Below are 24,539 nucleotides of genomic sequence, written 5' to 3' on the forward strand. Positions count from 1 at the left end.
GAACTTACGCAGTCATTGCAGCACCCAAAAAAGTACAGGTGTTGTTGTTGTTTGTGGAGAATCACTGGGAAATGTACTGTGTCTTGCCAGTTCACACAATCCTTTCCCTAAGTGTCTCTGAGCATGCAGAGGCTTGATTGCATTTTGGAAATTCAGTGGTGAAAATATCTGTGAACTGTCCCAAAGTGGAGAGCTCTCTAGGAAGAGAAGTTCATATACTGAGCTCTGGTTTCAGTGCTCCATTTCCAGTACTGATTATGTTTCTTCATTCATTTCAGGGTAACCAGGGAGATACTGGACCACCAGGCCCTCCTGTAAGTAAAACTGGCTTTTTTCCATGAGATGTTACTGCATCCTAAAATCTGCTTAGCCAACCATGCATAGAAAAATAAGGGTCCCCAGTGTTTGGGGTAAGAATATGTAGTGTGTGCAGTCTGGATTGTTCCATTATCGAGTAGGCTAAGTTCTCACAGGAGACAGGACCTCCGACTTGATCAGAGACAGAATATGATGTATTGTACAAGAGATTTCTGGCAATAGTTGCTTCCCTCATTCTGTATCAACCTTGTTGTGCTTTGGTTACTGAAAATAATTGCCTTTTTTCTTTTCAGGGTCCTATTGGCCCTCCGGGCGCTCAAGGTCCACCTGGAATAAAGGTATGTATCTGATATGATCACCAAGAAGCCAGAGAATGATAGGGCTTTTAGAACTGCTTTCTACCCAAACCAGTGACAGCTGGAGGCTTACACTCCCAGCCTTCACCATTATCTGTGGGGAACACCAGAAACACATCTCTGAATTCCCATGGAGAACTCCATATCTAAGAAAAAATGGCATTGGAACCCTATTATGCCAGGTGGTTAGTCCACACTCTTCTTTGCAGAAAATGAAGCAATTAAAACTTATGTATCTGACAGACACAGGTTCATAATAGTGAGTTGTTTCGTTTTATTCTTCCTATTTACAGGGCGATGCAGGAGAGCCTGGCTCCAGCATCCGAGTAAGTACCTCTAGCCTTCCCTCTCCAGCCCAGCTTTCCTGCTGGTTCCTAGTCTCCTAGCCTAATAGACGTCATTTCAGGGCCTTCACCCATTGCCTAAGTGGTTCTCATGAGTTTTACCTTTCCTTTCTGACTGTTGATATCTCAGCGTTTCTTGAAAAGCCTGGTTAGTTGGGAATTCAGTACCATCGGTCCAGCTGCGTGTAAGTTTGATCAGAGGTTTCTCATCTCTTCATTGCAGGGTTTACCGGGTCTCCAGGGGAATGTTGGACTCCCAGGATCAGTAGGACCACCGGGACCTGCAGTACGTGACCAATATGTTTCCCTAGCTTCAGAGCTATTGGAGAATTAGGTTGGGAAGTTCATGTCTCCTCCTTCATGTTTATTGATGCTTCTTGTTTGCGTTTATTTTCAGGGTCAACAGGGCCCTCCAGGGTTGCCAGGACAAGTGGTAAGCTTGCTTTGCACCATATGCCAACAGACTCCTCCACACGCCATGCCACTTTACGCAACTGATGGTCGTTCTTCAATGATTCAGGCTTTGGTGCCTGCTTGAGTTGAACCCCCATTGGTACATTTTGGGCCTAATGCCCTTGTGTTTCCCTTTTTGACAAAGAGCAGCTTCACTAACCAATTCTCCTCTTCCTGTGTGGTGGGATTCATTCTCGTTGCCCACTTATCCGAACACACCCAATATGCAACTGGTTCCCTGGCCACCGTGCCCTCCGAGCAAACCTGTTTGTCCAAAACAATATGGAATGATTTTGTTGCAAAATATATTTCCTCTGTTGTCCCCCGTGTACAGACAAGTGCAGGCACTAATTCCAGCTGTTTTCTCTCCATGTCTTAGGGTGAACCTGGGAAGCTAGGTGTGCCAGGAAGGGATGGAGTGCCAGGGAAAGACGGGGAACCTGGACTGCCTGGGAAAATGGTATGGCCTGCAGTGTGAGGTTGTAAGCTTCCTATCTAAACTGTGATTCTTTTCAAGACTGGGCAAGACACCAAGACTCAACTTACATGATCTCTTCTTGCCTGTGCAACCAAGGTTTGGTTACAGAAAATGAACTTGATGCATCAACTTTGCATTCTTAATACCTCTGGGGCATCATATGCAGACCAGAAAAAATCTTCTAAGCCACCTAACTCTATCGTTTTGTATGAAGCATGAGGATTAAGCTTGCAGGTTAGAGAGCAGTAAAGTATTTCCTGTAATGGTTCAGATCACATTTTTTGATAGGGTCAAGTTAGCCATTTTTGAAGCTGAATTCAAGACATAGGGCAGTGGTTTGAAAATGAATTACAGTAGTCATACTTTATGATCAAAGAGGCCACCTTTTATGTGAAGTCCTCCTCTTCAAAGAAGCAACTGCTCCCAAGCATTTGAGAGTCGCTAGCTGCAATCCTGATTGCACAGCCCAGGGGAGTAAGAAACATTTAACACAGTGGGACTTGCTTCCAAGTAAATATGCATAGAATTGCATTGTCATTGTGGGGCAAGGGAGCCTACCTAAAGTCTTACATGTTATTAACTGCTTTTCAGGGTGTCCCAGGACCAGCAGGACCTGCCGGACCCAAAGGAGAACCCGGGGATGCTGGGCTCCCAGGACAAGTGAGTAACAATCTCCTTTTTTTCCTGGAGCATATGCTTTATCTTTCTCTCATTTGTTCTACTAAATATTTTTGTTCTAGTAAATACTGGCTGAATTTCCCAAATATACATTGTTTCTAATGGTTATTTGTTTAAAATATTTTTCCACTGCACTTGGAAGCACTCAAGGTAACTTGCACACTAAAAAAAAAAAAAGACAATTATAATTTTTTTACAATGAACATTCTCTCTGTTTTGTTTTATTTTATTTAATGAAATTCAATATACCGTTCAATTCTAGTAAAACCTCAAAGCGGCTTACAAAACAACAAGAATGTTAAATTAAAATTACCAATAAAGGTAATTGTCTCACTTTGCCTTTAAGCATCCATCTCTCTTTCTCCCTGACTGTCTATAGAGTGTTGTGGGGCCTCCTGGAGCAAAAGGCGAGAAGGTAAGCTAAAAACAAGAAAACAGTACAGAGAACAAGGTGAGGGGCACCAATTTGGGGGTCACCTCTGATGTCAAAATGTATTGGACCCGCCTGGTACAGTGTACTGAACAACAGTATGATGCATTCTGGTGGCACAAGTTGACAGAAATACAGCAGACCTGGGTCCTTTGGCAGCTCAGTGAGGATTGTAGAAGCAGTTTTAGGATTATGACTCGAAATCTGCTTGCCATACAAATATTACCCCTTGAAAAGTGGTGGTGTCTGCAGTGGGTGCAGATCAGTGCTAATTTATTTATTTTATATTTTCTTACACTTCTAGCTAACCGTACTTCTGTCATGCAATCCAAGGTCATGTTTGTCTGGTTTGCAGGTGGTGGCCCATCCAGCCACTGACCCAGACCTGCTGAGCTTCCGCATAGTGGTGACCTCATATAGAGCTTTCAAACTGTATCATGGAACTCGGATGCCATAACTTGTCAGAACTGTGCTGCCTGTTCACTAGCGCTGTGAGCTATGGCTCTTCTGTTTCAAAAATTTTCCAGCAAGACTGAAAAAGGAGCATACTCTCTCTGTGTTCCATAGTCTTCATGGAATCTAAAGAGGGAACTAAATTCAGTCAGATAAAACAAATGTGCCTGGCACTTACTTTCTGGAAGTGTGGGGAGAAGAGAATACCAACTTTTGAGGGTGCGGTGGGAAGGTTGACTGGATTTGAAGGGAAGCTTCAGCAGTACTGATAATCTACATTATCTGTTTTAGGGTTCACCAGGTGACTTTGATGGGGAAATTTTTGGAAAACCGGTGCGTTGGCCTTTCTTATTACTTTTTTTTCCATTTCTGTTTCTCAGACTCTTGTTTCCCAAGCCAGGTATCAATGCTGATCTTTCTACTTTACAGGGTCCCAAAGGTGATCGAGGCATTCCAGGCCCTCGAGGAGAAAAGGTGAGAAACAGATTTCCAGGAAGGAGCCTTGGTGCGCTCTCTCTGAGTCTTTGTCTGTCTCTCTCTCTCTCTCTCTCTCTCTGGAAGCTGAGGACTTCGTGGAAGCCCTTGAAGCCTTGGCTCATTTTCAGTGTAGATACCTCTAGATAACTTTCCTTTCTCCATGCTAGGGTGAACCTGGGAATCAAGGAGATCCTGGAGATCCTGGAGAAGATGTACGTACTATGTAAAATGAAATGCTTGATCAAGTTATCACTGCAAGGAGGGACCCCTGTCCAATGAATGTGACTTGGGTGTTGGAAGAGTAACCATGCATCATCTGATTTCCTAAAATGGGGTGCCTGTTTCCCTAGGGAGGCAACCTCCTAGGGTGAATGATTGAACGAGTGTGTGTGTGCGTGTGTGTGACTGGAGGGACAATACGCTATGTAAAAACATAGCTGCCTGATATTCATGAAGCAACACAATCCTACCTAGATGAAAATATGTGGATAGGCTAGGCAGTGACAAAAGAACCTGAGGCAAGTCGTGGACAGGTGAAAAATAGACCTTGTAAAGTGTGATAGATTGAAATGACTTTATTTTTAGAGTGGCTATTCCTAATTTAGTGCAATACCCTGGGGAGGATACCCAGTACCAACAAAACTGGGCAACCTTTTCTTTAAAACCCCCAAAACAGAACTCAGTCTATAACATACCCAAGCAACTAGTTCAATGGTTACTAATGCTTAACAAAATCTGCCTTCCTGTAATTTAAATCCATTACTTGCTAACATCTTCCTGCCTATCCTCAGAGGATATGATGGCCATCTCTTTTATAGTGCCTTTTTTGTATTTGAAATGTGTTGCCACATTCTTTTCTCTCCTGCCACCTTAGCATCACTCTTAGCAATGCATCTAACACCTTTTGCTATTTTTCTGTTTTTGGATTTTAATAGGGAGCCAAAGGATCATCTGGAATCAAGGGAGAAAAGGTATACAGTGGTTCTCATGTGTTTTGTTGAAGCTTCTGTTGGTTAAAGTCCAAATGTTTATTAAATCTTATAAGTGTGCTTTTCTTGTCCATGTACAATATTCTTAGATGTTCCTAACTCTGCATTGTCCCAAGTATCTGTTAGTGGCCAGGAACTCAGTAGCAGTCAGAATGGTGCTCATAAATGGGGACTGAGGGCATCCATGTTATATTTCATCTGAACTATCCTGTTCTTGTCCAGTTTGTAGCCCACAGAGGAAGCTTGCCCAGTCCAGTCCAGTCCCCACTGAGCCTGCTAAGTTAGGGAAGTTGTTGTCTCAACCAGAGCCCAGAGTCATCTTGGGTTCTATCCCCTTGGAAGAGCTGTGAGCAGCCTTTAAAAGGCCTGTAGCTATTCTGCAGTCGCATGGCTCTGTGTGGTTGGGGAACAGGAGAAGCTGCAGGTGACTCAACCTCAGACACTGAAGATGATATGAGAACCACATCCTCATCCCAGGACAGTGTAGAAGTAAGTGCTGTCCTTCAAGGGGGACAGCCAATACACCATCTACATCCGCCTGAGATTGACACTGGGACCCCAAGGTAGGGACCATGACATCAACTTGCTTCCCAGTCAGTGAGTCACCTGAAAATGAACTAAATTATGCCATCCCTTCCATGTGAGCTAACCACCCACCATTAGTGCTCTCAGTACAGTCTATTTGGACATAAGCAATCAGATCTTAATATTTATTCATTATCTAGGCACACAATTGCTTTTTCTTTCATCCGCATCATTCAGGGTTCACTTGGGATTGGCCAACAGGGACCTCCTGGGCAAACTGGACCTCCAGGATTAAAGGTAATCCCTTTCTTGTTACTTCTGTGATCCCATGGTATGCAGCTTTTCGGAAATGTTCACGTTTCCCCCCATTTTGCTCCTTTGCACAGCTTTAGCCTCAGGATGCATAAGCCTCTTCAAACTATTTCAGCACTGCCTTTGGTGGACAGCTCCTGCTGAAGAAACTTTGCTATTCTTCTTATGGTTTGCAAATCAGAACCAGGAAAAAGTAACATCAAAGTACTATGTCTTAGAATACAGAACCAAATACAGAGGAATGTTAATGTTCCATACCTGAGATTGTAAATTTGGAAATTGCTTCATTCAGTACTATACTCTAAGCCTGGGTTTTGGGTTTCTGTTCCTTTTGAGTTTTAGCCAGATAAAAAAGATATTTCAAAGGCACATAATCTATTCAGTTCTATTGTCTAGGTGTATTCGAAAGGTTAGAATAATAATTATAAAACTATGAGTGCAAGCCTCATACTTAGTCACTTCCTTTATGAATTTGTAGTGAAAATGGTTGTCAGATGTTTGGGATGGAGGAAGAAGGGGGCGTGGCCATAAGGATTACCTATTTCTGGATCTGACATAATGTCATGCGGTTTCTTTTCAGGGAGACCCTGGCTTGCCTGGACCCCCAGGACCTCCAGGTTCACCAGGCGCAGCTGGGATTCCAGGCCAGCCAGGTCTGAGAGGAGAAAATGGACCAGCTGGCCTTCCAGGACCTTCAGGAGAGAGGGTAAGGGAGGTCACCGCCATCACCCTTCAAACTCCAATGCTCTTCCTTCCTTTGTTGTCAAGATAAATTAATGGTAGTCTTTGGGAGCCACAAGGAGCTTCAGGTGTGTAGCTGTTTCAGGACTGAACATTATTCTTTTGTCGGATGCTTTGTTAGGTGCCCCAGGATTGGCATGTGATTCTGAAGTTGTCCATAGCAATGAAAATTGTCCTGGTTTATTTGGGCTTCATTGTAGCTTTTGAGCAACCCAGCCTGGTTCTAAACGAAGAGGGACATCATGTGGTTCTGGGTTTGGGTTCACTGAAAAGGATGGATCGTTTCTAGCCCAGCTTAATAAAAGCTTTTGCAGTGACAGCTGTTTTCCTTACCAGGGTCAGACTGGCTTTCCTGGAAGGGAGGGCACCACAGGACCTCCAGGTCCACCTGGACCACAAGGACCAGCGGTATGTACAGCATTTTCAATGTGGGTGTATGGTGAGGATTGCATAGATAGATAGACAGATAGATGCATTCTAGCTGGATCCTATCCCATGTGCCACAGTGTTCCTTGTGTGTATTCCTGTGTGGGTGCTGCAATATTAACCTGTTTTTTTTCCCTCCCCCCCCCCTTTTCCCCATCACTTTTTTATTATAGGGTACACAAGGCATTCCAGGAGTGAAAGGTGACAAGGTAAGCCCTGATTTTGCCCAGTAGCCTCCAGAAGCTCTGAAAAAAAGATGGTGATCCACACATGGCCCCACCTGCTTAATTTGTACAGTGTGCTGTTGCTCAGGGCTGCTGGTCCTTATGAATCTTGGTGCGTAGAATTTGGTAGAATCTGGCAACTGGTTAAGAAATCATATTCATATATATATATATATATCAGTTTCTAGTGTAAGAAAGGCAGGTTTTAGCCCCTATAGTCTCAGATCAGATAGTATCAGTTTAAGATCTTGCAGGAAGTTTGTTTCTGCCCAATATCACACTATATAAACCCAAAAAAGAAGAACTAATTAACTGCTGCTCTTATGAGACTTAGTTTTTTGCATTATTCAGAGAATTGTTTTTTTAAAAAAACACCTTTAATACCTTATTACTTAAGTTATATCAAGCCTATTTTTTCCTTGGAAATATTCTGACAAAGTTTGAGAATCTTTAAATAGATGCAAAGCTTTGCTGAGTTGCTGGCTCCTTAAATTTATTGAGAAAAGGTTGCACATAGCAACAGGATGATGGATGGATTTTCATTTTCCTCATTTTTTAATTTTATTTTTTTTAGGGGGCCATAGGTATTGGGCAGCCAGGTGCTAGAGGCGAGCGAGGAGATCCAGGACCCCGGGTATGTATCTTGATTCTGCTTCTCAGACTTAGACCAAAACTTGTGGGGTGGAATCAGCTCACCTCCATATATAGGTGTGGCAGTCTAACTGTATCAGACAAGCAGCAAATAGAGACAGAGTAGTTGGCTATGTGGGATTTCGCACTATTGGAAGGAAAAGTCTGTAGCAACCCTTTAGTTTCTGGTTTCTATGAGGAGGAGGAACAGATATTTATGGCCATCAGGCAACAAAAACGACTGACACCATTTTGTCTTTCTGTAGAATAAACCTTTAGAAACCCAAGCAGAACCCCTACTTTGATATTTTCTGAAGATCTCCTTAACTCAGGTGTTGCCAGTTTGGCAACCTCCATATGTTGCTTGACTACAAGTCCCATCATCGCTGAAGAGTGGCCATGTTGACTGAGTCTGATGGGAGTTGGTTTCCAACAACCTCTGGAGGATGTCATGCTGGCTGCCCCTGCCTTCGCTTAACTTTGATATGGCATCTTCAGGATTCATCTGCTTGCTGAGTGTTGTGATAGGTTCTCGTGTTAGGTTCAGTCTACAGCTACAACCGCAACCTCTTCCCCACCCTGTGCTCTTTCCTTTCATCTGCTTCAATGCCCTTCTCTTCTTTTTTTCTCAGGGTGAAGATGGTCGCCCAGGCATGGAAGGAGATCGCGGGCCTGCAGTAAATATCTTGACTCCCCTTCATTCTTTCTCTGATTCCTCAAACCTGAGCATAAGCGTTGGTTGTCATTCTGAAATGACCTCCCTTCTGTTTTGTCTTTAGGGGCCTCCAGGAAACAGAGGGGAGAGAGGTGACAAAGTAAGTAAAGCCTTTCTTGTGGGCTGGGCTGGGGAATTGTAAGAGGGAAATGAATGAGGTAAAGGCTGCCTTCGTGCCCTTCCTTCCTGCTGACCATTGAAATAGCAATATTTTTAGGAATAAAACTCTGGATCTGGACCACTGAAGGAAGGCTAAATCAGATTATTTGTCTCCTAGTGTTACCCACTGGTGTAACCACTCTTGGGCTTATGAGCAAAGGGAAGCTTATATTGCAGAGACTGAGAGTCAACCTCTTTTTTTTTTTTAATGATATTTATTGAAAAAATTTTAAATTACAGAGAAAAAACAAAGCAGAAAAAGAAAAAAGAAGAAACAAAGAAAAAAACAAACCACATCAAACAATACAAATTCAAAAAACAAAAATACACCGCAAACAGACAAAAATAACTCCATCATTCTCAAATCCTCAACTCTCATTACCTTCTTTCTTTGACCTCCTCCTCCTCCCTTTTTTTGTATCCTAGTTAATAATTATCGCAGCAAATCCTTTCCATATTTCATAATATTCTGTCATTACATTACCTTAATCTATTTTCATCTTCTCTTATAGAAAACCTTAAAAACTTAAAACTTAAATCTTATTTTTACCGACTTCTCACAACCATAATATTCTTACCTAATTCTTTAAACATTTTTACTAGAGCCAAGTAATTTCGTTCCAGCATTTTTCTAACATTCATCAATTTTATAAAACAATCCTGGTAATAAAAAAATAAATAAAAATAATCGAGTCTTCCTCCAGCGTCCCTTCCTCCTGGTCCCGGGTTTTGTCAGTCCTTTGTATCCCATCGATCTAGCGCATTAACCTGGTAACCTTATGTCCGAGGCCCTTAAATCTCTTCCATGTCCCTTCCGCAGCTCTTCTTCATATTCTCCTTTCACTCGTGGGAACTCCAGCTTGGTGATGTTTTTGACCCTTTTCAACAAATCAGCCCCTTTTCCATAGTCCAGACTCAACTCCATGTGGTATTTAAAAACATGTTTCAGAATCCCTCCAAAATTGAGAGCCCCCACAGCTCCAAACATCTCACGGCCCATTGCCAGACTCGGAAAGTCCAAACATCCCTACATAGGGGGGTCTATCCAACCCCCCATTTCCAAACCAATCCAAACTTTATCTTTCCAAATCTGGCTTTTTCCAAGTTCATTTGTCAAATCCAAAAGCTCATGTTCCTGCAAGGCCGCAGCTCCCTCCATCTCTGGCGCCCAAGATTCAGCAACATCCTCTTCTCTCATCTGCTCTGTCAGGACACACTCCTGATCTAATTCCTGGGTGGGCTCCACATAGTTTCCCACTGCCTGTTCAAAAATTCTGGCCGCATTAGTCATCAAATCCATCTTCTCATTTAACTGTTCCAGTAGGGCACTTGTTTTCCAGAGAGCACACAATAGAGCCTCTGAATACATTGTCCTACAAGGTCACAAGTCCATTCCCACAATTGTAATCTGTGACAGCTGCAAGCTCCCTGGGAGAGTCAACCTCTATAAGTGACTTGAGGCAATGAAAACGTCTGGCTTTTTTAGCTTATTCTGTAAATTTTTATTTATTATATTTCTGTTTTGCTTTTCACTCACACAAATCACAAAGTGGCTCACAAACAATAAATAACAATAAGAGAACATCACAAATCCAACATGAATCATATAGTATGATTAACAAATTATCAGTAAAACATTTACAAATCATCAGGAAAGCAACGGCATTCTATAAAACGCTATTAACAAAACGACTAAAACAATAAGCTGAACAACACACCCACAACAAAAGTCGTACTATAAAATTCACAAAGCGCTACAGCACTCATAATCCACAAAACAATATTAACAACATGAACAAACTAGCAACCAAAAACAAATGAAGCACTCCCCACCCCCAGGACTCATAATCTTCCAGTCAGTTCATCAAAAGACACCTACACATAATGTCCGTGGTGGCAACATGGTTCAGAAGGTTCCTAGGGATGGAAGGTGGGGCAAGGCAGGTGGAAAAGCCATTGCCCGGTGGCCAGCACAAAGTCTCACTCCCTTTAATATTATAAATATTTGAAATTATATTGACAATTCTCCAAATACGTTTGCAGCTGGCCTAGTCTGAGGAGTAGAAAATAACCTGAGACTGGAATCTTGAGAATGATGAATTCAACAGACTTATTTTCACCTTTACTTTCTTCTCTCCTAGGGAGATGTTGGGCTCATGGGGCTGAAGGGAGACAAGGTGAGAGCTCCATCCGTGGCAGGATTGTGATGATTGAACACAACCTTGTGGGATTCCAAGCCCAAACCCTTCAAAGCAACGAAGGAAAAAAACACATCCCTGCTGGCAGAGCTACTTCTGCAAACACCATGTTTACGCCTGGTGCATGTTAGTCTGGCCTTGGGAAAGAAGATATCAGGGTGTTCACTGATGAGCTTCCATCCACATACAGCAGTAGCTCTGCTTATAGAGAGTCAGATGGTGTCTGTATGGGGAAGGCTGTAGCTGAGAGGTAGAGCACATTCTTTGCATGCAAAAGGTAACAGGTACAAGCCCCAGCATCACCAGGTAGGGCTGAGAAAGAAACCCCTGCCTAAAAGAGACCCACTGCCTGTCATTATAGACCATACTGAACCGGATACAGCGATGTTCTGACACACAATAAGGCAGCTTCCAATACTGGTATAGTTAGCGGTATGTGATGTTATCCCCAAACTGCAAGTTTTTTCCTGACCTCACAATTGCTCTAATCATTCTGTAGCTGTGAAGTAAGCTGGTGCTCTCTCCTGGATTTTGCCATGTTGTTACTGAAAATTTGAATTTGCCCAGGAGAAAGTGATTTTTGCTCACATGACCAACAGGAATGGGGGATGCAGGCATATGATCTGATTGGCAATTGCTTTATCTCAATTGCAGGGTGACACTGCCGTTGTGGAGGGCCCACCAGGTGCCCGGGGGAGCAAAGGGGAGCCAGTAAGTGTCTTGGCTTTATATTAAAAAAAACCCTCTACCATGTGGGGGCGGGGGGGGACATGTGGCACTGAAGTCTGCATCCCTAGTCCTTTCAACTAGTTTTCTTTCCTTGTACCTGTTGATGTTTCACCCAATATCATATCATATATACCGTTTGTACTCTTCCGACTGCACTGCTGGTTATTTACTTACAATCCCTCTTTCCCATCCTTTTCTAGGGAGACCGTGGCCTAAAAGGGATGGAAGGTGACAAAGGTGACAAAGGAGACCAAGGCATCTCTGGAGAGAAGGTACCAGAGCAAATCCCTGGGTACCTGCATACGTGACTTGCATTGGGTTGGGATTGTATACCTGTGTCTGAAGGCAATGAGCAGATATGGGGCCATATTTTACACAGATCATAAAGCTGCCAACTCAGAACAAGTGGTAGGGGGGGGGGGGTTTGGGGGGGTGCTGCAAAACACTTCATGGACATCAGCAAGGCAGGCTGAAAGAAGAAGGTTCAAATTCTGAATTCTTACTGGTGCACAATAAGGTTACCAAAAGATATAATAACGGTACAATCACTTAAAATTATCCATGACTTCAGAAAGCTTAAAGTGCTTCCTGAAATAAAAATGTCTTCACCAAGTTCCAATAGGGAGGAAGCTTGTCTGATCTCGGCTAGGAAGAAGTTGAACACATGACTCCTAAACTCTGGCTTTGGCCTATAGTAATTTTGGAAAGTGATTTTTGTCCCTTCAGCACCAGGATGGGGCAACCAACTTCTTTTCTCTGTTGCCCATATTTTTCATTAACGTTCACTTTTATAACTTATAGGGAGCGAGAGGTGAGCAGGGAGAGAAGGGGTCAGCAGGATTCCCAGGAGCACGTGGTCCTGGTGGGCAGAAGGTAAGAAGTTATCTCATAGTTCGCTGATTACTGTTGTCCTATATGACTTCAGGAATGACACCATTTGACTGGTGGGGATGTTGGGTGTGAAGAACGCTTTTTCGTTTAGGGTGGATTTAGGAGACAACTGCTTTCCTAAAGACTACTGCACAAATGACACCGCAGGTTTCATGTCTAAAAATATAGGATGGCCATACTCAAAGGTTGCAATCCAAAATATTGGTAATATGGCTGGTTGACAGCAGTTGGATATCGATGTGATCTCCTCTTCTTTTCAAGTATCATTGCAGGTACTTTGAAACTTCTGCTAGCAAGAAGGCTGCCATTCTGGAGTGGCCTGTGCATGTTAGAAAGTTCAAAGATGTCAGCAGAATGATGCCCTTTTGTAGTCTTCATTGTTTTTAGAGACTCATTGAGACCAGCAAAAGTTTTAATTTAGATTGTGAAGCTGAAATGGCCATCTCCCAGCCTTTGATCTTTATTGTATGCATATCTGTGTGCAGGTTTCTTCTGTAGCATACCTGCCCACTTGACTTCTCACCTTTGTATTAAGCATTTCCATATTGTGTATTTGCACAGGGAGAAGTTGGTGCATCGGGAGAACCAGGAGAGCCGGTGAGGACTTGTCCTTTGCTGCTCTTTCTGCTCTGTCTTACGCAGATCGCAGCCTGAGATTCACAGTGACTTTCCTTCCTCTTTATCCCTCCAGGGCCAACCTGGGAAGGATGGCATCCCAGGCACCAGAGGCGAGAAAGGAGACATGGGTCCTTTTGGGATGCGAGGTCCAAAGGTGTGGCATGGTGTGATTTGCTTTCTTTTGTGTTTCTCCCTGTGATCCCAAGAGATAGTTTCCAGACAAGGAAGTACTATGTGAGCCCTGCCACAAAACAGAGTGGAGCTGAACCTCTCCGGCAAAGCTATTTTAATATACTTGGGAACTATCAAAGGGGAGGTTCAGATTTTGTGGTTGTTGTGGGGTGTGTTGTTGCTTCTTATAGCCCGAGACTGCTTGCATTATCAAGAAAAGGTTTCTTCATCTTGTAATCCATGATTGCATGTAAAAGGTGCCTCTGTAGCTCATCAGCAAAGGGTGTGAAGATCCTTGGATTATACTGGCAGAATACATCCTCTGCTGGCCTGGCACAGTGGGTAAAAACCTTGGATTGGATGTGGGAGATCCATGTTCAAATCACTCCTCAATCATGCAGCTTATTGGGAAATTCTGTATTATTCATCCTGGTCCATTTCACCAGATGGTTATCATGCTCTTGTCACCAATGGGCTTGCTGTTGTTTTGTCTCGGCAGGGGGCAGGAAATGTATTCTAAAATCCTAATATTTTTTTGTAAAGAATGGCAATGAACTGTGTACACTGAACAGTACTATAAAAATGGTTTAAGACTCATTTGTGGTGTTCTATTTCTCATCTACCTGTTGTAGGGGGACCGAGGGATGAAAGGAGCCTGTGGCCAGGATGGAGATAAGGGGGAGAAAGTAAGTGCCAAAGTTTCTCTTGGTTCCTCCCCCCCCCCCTTTTGCATTATGACACATTGGGTGGTACTTAAATAAATAAAAATGCCAGTGTAAGGATTAGCGCTAGTGCAAGGGGATTCCACCCCCTCTCTAAAGCACTAGAAGTTTTCAAAACATTGGTTTGGGCAGACACAGAATCTGTATGTGTAACTGCACAGAAACTCCAATCAGCTGAGCAATGGGGGGGGGGGAAGGTTGCTGTTCCTGTTCCTCAGCAGTCCCAGCCTCAGAATGATTGCTGTCCCTGCACTGCTGTCAGCAGCACAGGGATAGCAACCACTGCTGCATCAGGATCACTAGGTATTCAAGTCTTTAGCCTCCCCTTTCTCCAGCAATCCTGATGCAGCTGAGATCATTCTGCGTACATGTGTAACTTGTGGCTGTGTGTGAGAGAGATGTGTGACAGTGCAGCAGCAGGAGAGGGTGTGTGTGTGTGTGATTGTGCTTATGTCCCTGCCCACCACTGTGCCTGCCCGTCACTTCTTGTTGCCCTTGAGGGCAAAAAGGTTGCCCCCCTCTGTCCAAGAGAGCAACCGCTCTTCCTATGAAGAGTTTGTGAGCTCACTGCCATGGTAATGCCCAGCATTTCCTTCTCTTGTGTCCTTTCTCACTATTGGACCCTCCATCTCTTCTAGGGAGAGCCTGGCCTGCCAGGCCGAATGGGACTTGCCGGAAGGAAGGGTGACCCTGTAAGTGTTCCAAACACATGTCAGTGAAGCAGTGTGTGGCAAGATATGTGTTTGGAGAGGTCAGCCTACCTTGTACTTTCTTTTCCTAGGGTGAGGTGGGCCTGCCTGGAACCCCAGGAATCCCCGGGAAAGAAGGCCTCATTGGACCCAAGGTATGGACTAGAGAACATTTATGTGGACTCAGTTAACTGGGCTGGAGGATGGCCAGTAATATGAAGCTGCATCCCAGCAAGATGGAAGTACCAAGGATGGGAACCAGGCAGAGGGCCTTCTCAGTAGTGGCACCCGCCCTGTGGAACGCCCTCCCACCAGATGTCAAAGAGAACAACAACTATCAGACTTTTAGAAGATATCTGAAGGCAGCTCTGTTTAGGGAAGCTTTTAATGTTTGATGCATTACTGTATTTTAATATTTTGTTGAATATTATTATTATTATTATTATTATTATTATGTGATTCTTGGGTCTGGTTTTTCTTTTGTGTGTGGGGGGGTGGTCTTTATGAAATGCTTACTCTTACAGACACATCTAAAAAGTCCACTTAAGTTATATACTTGATCAATATGTTGTTTTTTGTTATTAGGGCGACAGAGGATTTGATGGCCAACAGGGGTCCAAAGGAGACCAAGGAGAAAAGGGGGACAGGGTATGTTGTTATTTCCCTGGAAAGTGGTGAGGTTTCTGGTTTCATCAGAATCAAAGGTAGTCTCAGACTGCTGAAAAATTTGAGAGCATCCCTGCATGTCCCTTTTCTGTGCTCTGGCACACAATGCGATGCCCTCGGACATGCGCTTCATCTTCTGTGCGTCTGCTGGGCAACTTTGAGGGTGACGCTTGTGAAACCTCATTAATTGCTAAGCAAAGCTGTTTCCGTCAAAAATTGCAAGGCCCTTTGAGTAAAAAGTGTGGCGTGTGAAACGGGAATCACATTGTCTACATATAACTATGGTAGACGTATTTCATTCAAGCGCATGACGAAGGCAAAAAGAATTGCTCCATAATTAAGAAGGAATGGTATTGGCATCAATGAAAATGAACAGTGGGCCAGTATACTACAACATGTAGTAGGCATCTGATAAATGCTTCCCATCTGATAGCAAGAACACGGTTGTTAAGGGCTGTAAGCAGCTGTGATAACACTGGAATCCTCCTATCGGTGAAGTGTGTTTTGTTTTTGAAGGCAGGGAGAAAATCTTCTTACCATTTGAACTATTTTAGTCCATGTCGGCATTGCATAATATTGGCCTTATGCAGAAGCAAGGGGCAATCAGTTTTGTTTGCAGGTTAGGGATAGCATGTTCCTATTCTTATCCTCTGTTCCTTATTTCATAGGGTGCTCCAGGCATTATTGGCTCTCCAGGACCCAGGGGCAGTGATGGACCCCCAGGGCCCCCTGGTCCCCCTGGCAGCATTGGCCCAAAAGGCCCAGAAGGGATTCAAGGGCAGAAGGTAAGGGCCCATAATTTCCACACCACTTTCCTGAAAGCCAAATGTCTGTGCTTTTAAAAAAAAAAAAAAAAAAAAAAAAAAAAGTCGATTTGTTGCGCTAGGGCTTTGATCCGCTTCATTTGCGCAAATCTAAATCTCCAGTTTTGCGCTTGAATCCCTCCCACAAAATAGTGATGAACTGGAGGCCCTGTGTCCCCCAAACCTGCTGTCTCTTCTTCTTTTTAAAGGGCCACATAACTTTTGACAGGCTGGAGAGGCAATGCAAGAAGTGCTAAAAAAGAAGCAGCAAAATAAAGCAATTGTCTTGGTGTGTTTGATTTCCCCATTTTAGGGTGAGAGAGGGCCACCAGGAGAGTCCGTTGTAGGAGCCCGTGGAGTCCCGGGTCTGTCAGGAGAAAGAGGGGAGCAGGTTTGTAAATATGTCTGTAAGTCCCTTTGGAGAAGGCTAGCTGGTAGGATCCTTCATTTACTTTGAAATAAAGTAAGGGTGAAGGAATTCCATCAGTTCTGGTTTGGTGTTATTCAGATTTACCCAATGTGCACAGGCTACTCTGCAGAGAGTTTGAGCTATTGAGCTAGGTTGTCCAGGGGCCTGTAGGATTGTGGAACTGGTAAGTCCTTTCTGCACAAAATGCACACACACTCACTCCAAATTTCACTGGAGATTTCATCTGGCTGGGCTTTAAAATCTGCCACCAAAATCTCTCTGTCTGTGTTTAAGCCACAACCCTAGAACAGAAACCTCATCATACCTCAAGTCTTCTGGCAAAGTGAGAAAACTCAATTTGACAGGAAGCTCATTTCAGCCTCTCAAAATGCTGTACCTTTATATATATTTGCTACATGTCTTCATGAAACCTCGGTTTTAATTTGGAGTGGCAACTTGTAAGTGCTTTAATAGATAAAAGAACACATAAAGAACTATTTCAGGATCAGTAGTTACTTTGGTCACACTAGTATCTCCAAGCCAATAAAATGGAACCGACAGGCTCCAGACAACAGCAGCAGCAATGCCCAACTGAAGGAGCCCCAGTGTTGAAGTTTCCCAGGGATCACGAGGAAGGCTGGGGAAGGAGCCACACACTGAGCAGGCCAAGACTGGACAGGGTCAGGCAAAGGAGCAAGTTCTGTAGAAGAGTTGAGAACCATAGCTGGAAGGAGTTTGTGGTGGGTACATTAGCTGTAGCTGCAAGGAGGATACAGGAAAGAAAAAAATATTAGGCACAGCGGGGAGGAAAGGGAAGGGAGCGAGGGAATCTCTGGCTATCAGCCAGATCCATTTTCTTTCAGCCATAGGATCCTTGGATACCCTTGCTCTCTAGGCTGTATTCTCAGTAGTACAGATCTGGAACTAGCTGGAAAACTGGATCCTCACCTCCCACACCCTTATATGCCAGATTGGCGGGGAGGGGCACCCTGTTGGTCACCTGACATCACGATGGTGTCTGGTGACATGTTTTCCTTTGCCTGCACCATTTGAAATCAGACTTTGCAGGTAAAAGGAACAGCACTTGCGGGGTTGGCAATCAGCTGGTTGGCAGCGCTTGCAGAGCCGTTTGCTTTTGAAAGCAGTGCTGCTGTTAGCAGGTAGCAGAAAATGATTAATCAGGGCCATAGGTTCTGAATAAGGTGCAGCTCACCTGGGCTAGGTAAGGGCCAAAGGCTTACGTTATTTTCTCACAATGGCCAACCAGCTCACAGCAGGACATGAGCACTGTAGCAGTCACTTCCTGCTCTTCATTCCCAGCAATTCATATTCAGAGGCTTCCCACTTCTGACACTGAGCACCTTCTCTAGCTTATATTGCAGATCTTCCAGAAATTGAGTATGTTTCTTAGCATTATAGTGTATTGTCTTCTGTCATCAACTTGCTGAATTCCTTTGGTTTTTGTTGACAGGGAAGTCCAGGGCTTGATGGCCTCCGAGGAGAGAAGGGAGATCCTGGAATGACGGTGAGGAGAGAGACCTAAGTTCTGTGGCATGACATTCTGAATAAAAACTCTGGGATGGGATGGCCATTTCATTATTGCTAGTCCTATAGTGGCCAATGGTGGTCAGTGCAGCCAAGTTTCTTCCTTTAGCAAGATGTCAAATTCAAACTCTTGGTCCTGATTTCCTTTAAACTAAGGTTACCAGACGTCCCCGTTTCCCAGGGACAGTCCCCGGATTTACAAATCAGTCCCCTGACAAAATCCTATCATTCCTACTGAAGTTGAAAAGTGTCCCCAGATTCATTGGAAAAAATCTGGTAACCCTACTTTAAACTTGCTCCCTGCTGCTTCATCCATTTTGACTCTGCTCTTGCACTGGAATGTCTTTAGGCGACAAAAGTTTGTGCTCTTAATGTTCCCTGCGTATATCTCACATTGCTGCATCAGCCATGGGAGACTCATGCAGGGGTAATAGAACTCATCATGCTATGCACTGTCTCCTCTGCAGGAAGAAGAGATCCGTCTGTTTGTCAGGCAGGAGATGAGTCAGCACTGTGGTAAGGCTCCACCCGCCACTAGCCTTTGACCACCTGCACCTCCATCCTGCTGTTCTCTCCCTTGACTCTTCCGCCTTATTCTGTCTTTCTGAGCGCCCTTCTCCTCCTAGTTTCACAGGTACCCTAACTGGGCCTGAAACATACTTGTTCCATGGTGATAGGGACTCATGTATTTCTCAGGCTGTCCCTTCGGGAGTGTTCTGTCCGAGCCAAACTACACTTGCCGTGCAAAAGATCTGGGACTGGATTATTGGCTGGTGCCTTCTTTTTTTAATTGAACTGCAGTTGTGGGTAGGTGGGAGATGCAGCAGGCATGGGGGTTGTGGGGTGTTCAACTCTTCCCTCTAGTGCTGCTGTCTTAATCAAAATCCACCTCCAGGGGGTTTTTTTGTGGGGGAATAAGTTGCACAGGGGAAAAGGCAGGCGCTAAAATGGTTAAATTCCGCTTCCTCACACTTGCTGCTGCGCCAAAGAAATTGACAGCCCCTCACCCCATGGCTATGTTTCGGTTGGTTTCAAATCTTCCACATAGCATGTAGTTTGGCCTTCAGTGCCTGAGACCCAAAACAGGGTGCCTGGATGAATTAATCGCCTATTTCTCATTTCAGCTTGTGGAGGCCAGTTCTCCCCTCCTGATCGACGTGAGTATATTTGTTTCTGATGGATCGGCTTCCTCTTTGCCGTAATCAAAATCCCAACCAGCAGGAGTGGCTGGCATGGTGGGACGGTGCCAAGGACCTGCCCTCTCCACAACTGCGTTGCTGCCTTGTACCAGAATGGGGTGGGGCAGAACGGCAGCAAGTTTGGGGTGTGGGGGGGCACCAGCGGCAGCATCTGATTGGCTCTGCGCTGACCTCGCTGCTGCCAAGCCCCACCCCAGCACCTTCCAGGGAAGCAGCAGCAGTGCTGCTGTCAGGAGGGCAGCTCCTCAGCACCACCTCACCATGCCAGCTGCTCCGGCCAGTCAGCGGTAAAGAGCAGCATCCTGTACCTCATTGATACATCAATACGGTTTGTACTTCCAGGTATGCAGCAGGCTTCATCAGCTCACTACATCCTTTGTAATGGGCACTGTTTTTAATCAATTTATTAATTAGCGCTAGAATTCTTTTCCAGCTATATTTTGTAAATGTCAAAGTATTAATGACCTGTAATGTGAGTGTTTCATAGCACTATCATATTCATTTTGGGGGGGAACAATACAAGGCAGAACTTTCCAATGGCCTCCATTTTAGCAAGCTGTTCAATGGTAGCATCCGAAAATGGGTTATAATGCTGAGTTTGATGCTTGAATGGGAACTTAGTGAAATGAGCAGCAAAGCTTTGGGAAAACCTAGCACAAATTATCTTCCTCTTTGTTCTCAAGGGAGAATGGTGTGTGCGGGGAGAGGAAGCAGAGGAATACAAGCAGAGGAGGAATTTTGGAGGGGCTGTGGGAGACCATGAGGATCTCAACAGCACAGGGAGTCTCAATAGCATGCATATAAAAAGCATCCCCAGAAGTTCCAGCATCAGGGGTGGGAGGCTCTGAAGCAGGGCAACACCCCTCAGTCACCTGTGCTCAGGAGCTTGTGGTCAGAATTGTATTTCCAGAGGTGCTGGGAGGACTCGAGGGATTTCTCAGGACTCCCACCTGCCTTCACCTCCTCCTAATATCTCACAGATAAATGCTGCATACCTGGGAGCAGCCAGTGCTGTTCTTATTCGTCTCCCTGGCGTATACTTTCCGCTGTTTCGCTAGTAGAAGCTTTCCATGTGTTGTTGTGTAGTGCTGAAACGTTGATCCACCCAAATGTGCCAGGGCTCAAGGGCACAGTCCCGCTTCCAGCATGCAAAACTGGGACACAATTCAGCCGTGCAGACTCTGGTCTGCTTTGCAGAAGGGTCCTCTGCCACTACAGGAGGAAATGCCTGGCTGAATTGGAAATGCCATTGGATTGGGCTGCTGGTTACATTTGGCCCATCATGCAAACCTTATGTCAGGATTTTCCCTGTCTGATGTGTTTAATGGCCGACTTTTGTGGAAGAGGGCAACACCGGGTTGAACTCTTGAACTCTGGCTGTGGGGTGGGTGGGGGCCTGTGTTTCATGTCTGGAGTGGGAGGTAGTACAGCTTGTCAGTCACTCTTACGTGCTTGTTTATGTTTGTGTTGTGACCTTGCCCCTCCCAGGTCTCCTCCCCAACTATCCATCCACCCAACCGTTCCCATCTGTCAATGCTCAAATAGTCCCTGTGCTTAAGTTGTCCCACGCTGAGGAAGAGGAAGGTGAGTCTTGTCTCTTGCTGTTTCATGTGCACAGCATCACCTCTGCTAGCATGCGCAGGGGTTCTGCCACCAACCTCCCCTTTCCTTGTCTTTTTGCTTCCCTTATAATGCCAGCCGCAGGAAAATGCAAGCTGTTTCAAAGGCAGGATTCAGTGATAGGCTTGGATCTTTTGAGGGCAGGGCCATTTCTGCATAACGAACGTAATAAAGTGAAAATAGCAAAGCATCTTATGGGGATGTTGAAGACTTAACACATTCATTGCAGTATATAGCTTTGCAGACCAGAGCCCTCATTGTCAAATGTATGGTCTCCTTAGCTTATCCATTTGTCAACTGGGGAGGATTAAGCTTTCTTTATCTGGCAAAGTGCAGTCTAGCCAGTAAAAAGCTTGTGCCGTAATAAACTTGTTAAAGACTAGCAGTCCTTTTTGTTGGTTTTGCTACAACAGATAAACATAGATGGAATTGATAATATTGCATTTAGGGTGGTAATAAGGAAAGAAGTACTGGCAGATCCTTCTCAAGGTGACAGACCGTGAAAGGACCGATGGCTACAGAATATGCCAGATACGGAAGTAGCCCAAAGGTACCCTTTGTTGGAAAGCTGCCATTTGATCACCCAAAATACATAAAGTTGCTATGCCCTTATACCGTGGGGCTTGTCTTTGGGCAATTAACCGATATGGCATAGATCAACAACAAGCTGTGTAACAATTCTTCATTTCATGCATAAAACTAAGCCAAACTATGGCTTGCTGTGAACAAGCAAATGCGCAGGTTACCATGCTACCAGGGCTAAGTCATGGGTTGGCTTAGCATTACATCCAAACCCGAACTTTTGGTTTGTCTCCCCCAGACCAACCATGGGTGGTAAACCAAAACAGACTTTGGATACAATTCCTGGTTTGTCTGGAGCAAGAGCTCTGCTTCCACAGTTGGAGGCAGCAATGCTTCTGAATACCAGTTTCTGGAAACCACAGGAGGAGAGAGTGCTCTTGTGCTCGGATCCTGCTTGCTGGTTTCCCACAATCATCTGGTTGGCCACTGTAAAAACAGGATGCCAGACTCGATGGACCATTGGCCTGATCCAGCAGGCTCCTCTTACTTTAAGTGTGCTCAGGATGAGACCTACCCATTTGTTCTTCCTTCCTTGCCATCCATTCCTCATCATTCTTGGATTCCTTCTGAAGCAGCCGTTCCTGTTTTGTAGGGAGCCAGACACGACACGTAGTGAACGTAGATGACCCTGAGTATGAGTACATCTACACAGAGGAGGACTATGAAGAGGGAGCAGATGGGACAGAGAGCCCTATGCTGAGGGATGGTGAGCTCCATTGGTCTGCAGAACACGTTTGATGGAATTGGGACATGCTCTCCTGCAGTTGCCCCTTGGGTGGGGGTAGCAGCAGGCTGGCGCACTTGCCTCCTACTGAAGCCCAATGAAAGTGATTGGGAATCTGTGGGAATCTGTGTGAAACGAATTACTGGCTTTGGGTATCCCCTGCCCCATAGCATATATTATATTGGATAGAAAACCACGGCAGTTACTGGTGCTGCATACTCCTCCATGACCACTAGTTGGCAGCCTTGGCAAGAAATATTGTAATTAAAAAGCAGCTGGGTGGAGAAGTCACTTTCCTTGGCCATAGGACGAATGGGCTTTGAAAAATGGAGAGCTTTGGTAGATGTGCCTCCCACCTGTGGTAAGCAACAAAGTAGAGATCACAAATAAGCAAGGAAGATTCCATGCCCTGATTGAGAATAGAAAGAAGCTTCAGTATCCAGCAAACACTTTATTAATTTTGATAAGTAACACCCCCCACAGCTGAACTAGCCCCTGTAAGTTGGTAGACCTTAAATTTGCCTCTTGGGCTGGCATATCACTGACCAGAGCTTTCTAACAGAAGGAGTGTAGTGGACTAATAAAAAAGACTCCTTAGGAAGCCAGTAGTTGGGCCTATTCTGTTACTCCCATACTTCTTTTCCTTGCGAGTCTCAAGGATTTTTAAATTTTTGCACTGTGTGAACTATATCCATAGTACACAAGGTCCAGTTTTTTTCGCTTTTGATCTTTAATCTGCAGGGGCATGGGAATAGCAAGACTTGGATGATATAACAGCTACAGTTCACTTTCCTTTTTTGTTTTATTGTGTGTGTAGATAAGATGGTGCTAAACTGTGATCTCCTTTTGTTCTGGGTTTTGTTTTTGGCCAGAAATAAATTCTGGGTCTCCTGAAACACCTTTCATGCCCTCGCCACCCCATTCCTTCTTCCCATCCTGGGGTGGTAGGGAGGATGGGGAGAAGCCCAATACAGACACTAGAAGCTTCTCCTGTGGCCATGACTTCTTAAACCAGTACTCTGCTCCCTGTTTGTAGAGGTACTGAGCCCCAGGGCAGCTTCCAAGCATGAACGGCAAAAGAGAGCTCCCTCTGAGGAAGGTAAGCAGCAGACCTGCCTTGTGACCTTTCTCTCAAAGGAGCTGTCGTCTCCTTTGCTTCCATCCTCTTGGAATGAATAACGAGCCATTTGCTCCACCCGCTTCTGGTGTTATAAATTGTAAAAAGCAGCTTATCTAGGCCAAGATAAGGAACACTGAAACCGTGGGGTGCATGCGGCCTGCCAGTCCCCAACACCACCACCTGCACCATTACCATCAGGGCCAACCAAGATGGTGGGAATATCGGCAGGCTGAATATGGCTCTGCTCCGCTTGGATCCTGAGGTGGCCTAGTATTCTTTGTAGAGGTGGCATTTTCTGGCAGGGCCAGTCCTCAGACTCCTTTTAGAAGAACTCAAATCTAGTTGTGATGGCACTTGGAAGGCATGTTGCTCAAACTTCTGTAGATAAAAATAATGACATGTGTCCGCAGCTGCATGTTTCCAGTATAAGCCTTATGTCTATACTGTGGATGAGTAAACTTAGCTCCTTGTGAGGTGACAGAAGTTAGAAGGAAATCTGTAGGCTGAAGTACGTGAATGACAACATCCTAGCATAACCTGCTGATGTGTTAACTACCAACCCTGTGTGGCTCTTTTCCACCCTACTCTGGCACTGTCTTAGGCACAATAGAAGGTCTGCAGTGTTTTCTGTTGAGGTTCTTCTCAGTGTAACACCTAAGAGTGGATGCTGAAGCCCTAGGAAATCTAATGTATAGGTTTGTTTCTTCTCCCTGCCTTCCAGCTGAGCCATGCTCCTTGCCCCTGGACGAGGGAGACTGCAGCAAATACACGCTAAGGTGGTACTATAACCAAAGAGTGTCTGAGTGCCGGCCCTTCATCTACAGCGGTTGCAGGGGGAATAGCAACCGCTTCCATTCCAAAGAGGACTGTGAGCTTCAGTGCAAGTCATAGGCTGCTGCAGGTAAGATTGGTTCAAAGAGGGGCCTGGGAGCTGCTTCTCCATCTTTTAGCAATTCCTAGATCATCTTTCCTCAATACTGTGCCTCTAGACGCTATTGTACTACAGCTCCCATCAGCCTCATCCAGCATGGCTAGCAGTCAAGGGTGATGGGAGTTGTAGCCTGACAGCATCTGGGGGACACCAGCGACTCAGCTATACAGCTGCAAATAAAACATTTTAAGTGTGTTTTAAGTGCAATATACAA

At 44.8% G+C, this 24,539-nt stretch overlaps 1 protein-coding gene and 1 long non-coding RNA gene across 7 annotated transcripts in view; one reads left to right on the forward strand and one right to left on the reverse strand.

Moving 5' to 3' along the window:
- COL7A1 (collagen type VII alpha 1 chain) overlaps positions 1–24,539 on the forward strand; it is a 122,247-nt gene that overhangs the window by 93,305 nt on the left and 4,403 nt on the right. For 5 of the 6 annotated variants that reach the window (XM_080996632.1, XM_080996634.1, XM_080996635.1 and 2 more), the window contains 38 exons: positions 279–314; positions 612–656; positions 968–1,000; positions 1,242–1,304; positions 1,416–1,451; positions 1,851–1,931; positions 2,541–2,609; positions 3,007–3,042; positions 3,802–3,843; positions 3,940–3,984; positions 4,155–4,199; positions 4,923–4,958; positions 5,739–5,798; positions 6,394–6,519; positions 6,891–6,962; positions 7,154–7,189; positions 7,779–7,838; positions 8,467–8,511; positions 8,614–8,649; positions 10,850–10,885; positions 11,561–11,617; positions 11,836–11,907; positions 12,437–12,508; positions 13,088–13,123; positions 13,218–13,298; positions 13,948–14,001; positions 14,676–14,729; positions 14,819–14,881; positions 15,312–15,374; positions 16,061–16,177; positions 16,509–16,586; positions 18,076–18,129; positions 18,617–18,665; positions 19,274–19,306; positions 20,837–20,932; positions 22,143–22,256; positions 23,311–23,373; positions 24,116–24,295. In XM_080996632.1, coding sequence (XP_080852758.1) covers positions 279–314; positions 612–656; positions 968–1,000; positions 1,242–1,304; positions 1,416–1,451; positions 1,851–1,931; positions 2,541–2,609; positions 3,007–3,042; positions 3,802–3,843; positions 3,940–3,984; positions 4,155–4,199; positions 4,923–4,958; positions 5,739–5,798; positions 6,394–6,519; positions 6,891–6,962; positions 7,154–7,189; positions 7,779–7,838; positions 8,467–8,511; positions 8,614–8,649; positions 10,850–10,885; positions 11,561–11,617; positions 11,836–11,907; positions 12,437–12,508; positions 13,088–13,123; positions 13,218–13,298; positions 13,948–14,001; positions 14,676–14,729; positions 14,819–14,881; positions 15,312–15,374; positions 16,061–16,177; positions 16,509–16,586; positions 18,076–18,129; positions 18,617–18,665; positions 19,274–19,306; positions 20,837–20,932; positions 22,143–22,256; positions 23,311–23,373; positions 24,116–24,285 — 2,364 coding nt within the window. In that variant the 3' untranslated portion in view covers positions 24,286–24,295. The remainder of the gene's footprint in view (positions 1–278; positions 315–611; positions 657–967; positions 1,001–1,241; positions 1,305–1,415; positions 1,452–1,850; positions 1,932–2,540; positions 2,610–3,006; positions 3,043–3,801; positions 3,844–3,939; positions 3,985–4,154; positions 4,200–4,922; positions 4,959–5,738; positions 5,799–6,393; positions 6,520–6,890; positions 6,963–7,153; positions 7,190–7,778; positions 7,839–8,466; positions 8,512–8,613; positions 8,650–10,849; positions 10,886–11,560; positions 11,618–11,835; positions 11,908–12,436; positions 12,509–13,087; positions 13,124–13,217; positions 13,299–13,947; positions 14,002–14,675; positions 14,730–14,818; positions 14,882–15,311; positions 15,375–16,060; positions 16,178–16,508; positions 16,587–18,075; positions 18,130–18,616; positions 18,666–19,273; positions 19,307–20,836; positions 20,933–22,142; positions 22,257–23,310; positions 23,374–24,115; positions 24,296–24,539) is intronic. The other variant, XM_080996636.1, reaches the window with a different exon arrangement.
- LOC308472217 lies at positions 17,102–18,067 on the reverse strand. Its single transcript, XR_013983360.1, has 2 exons — positions 17,818–18,067; positions 17,102–17,363 (listed from the first exon to the last, which is right to left on the reverse strand). It is a non-coding gene; the product is annotated as an uncharacterized lncRNA (long non-coding RNA).

This window comes from Podarcis pityusensis (genome assembly GCF_964106645.2).
Source record: "Podarcis pityusensis genome assembly, chromosome: 2".
Taxonomy (NCBI): domain Eukaryota; kingdom Metazoa; phylum Chordata; class Lepidosauria; order Squamata; family Lacertidae; genus Podarcis; species Podarcis pityusensis.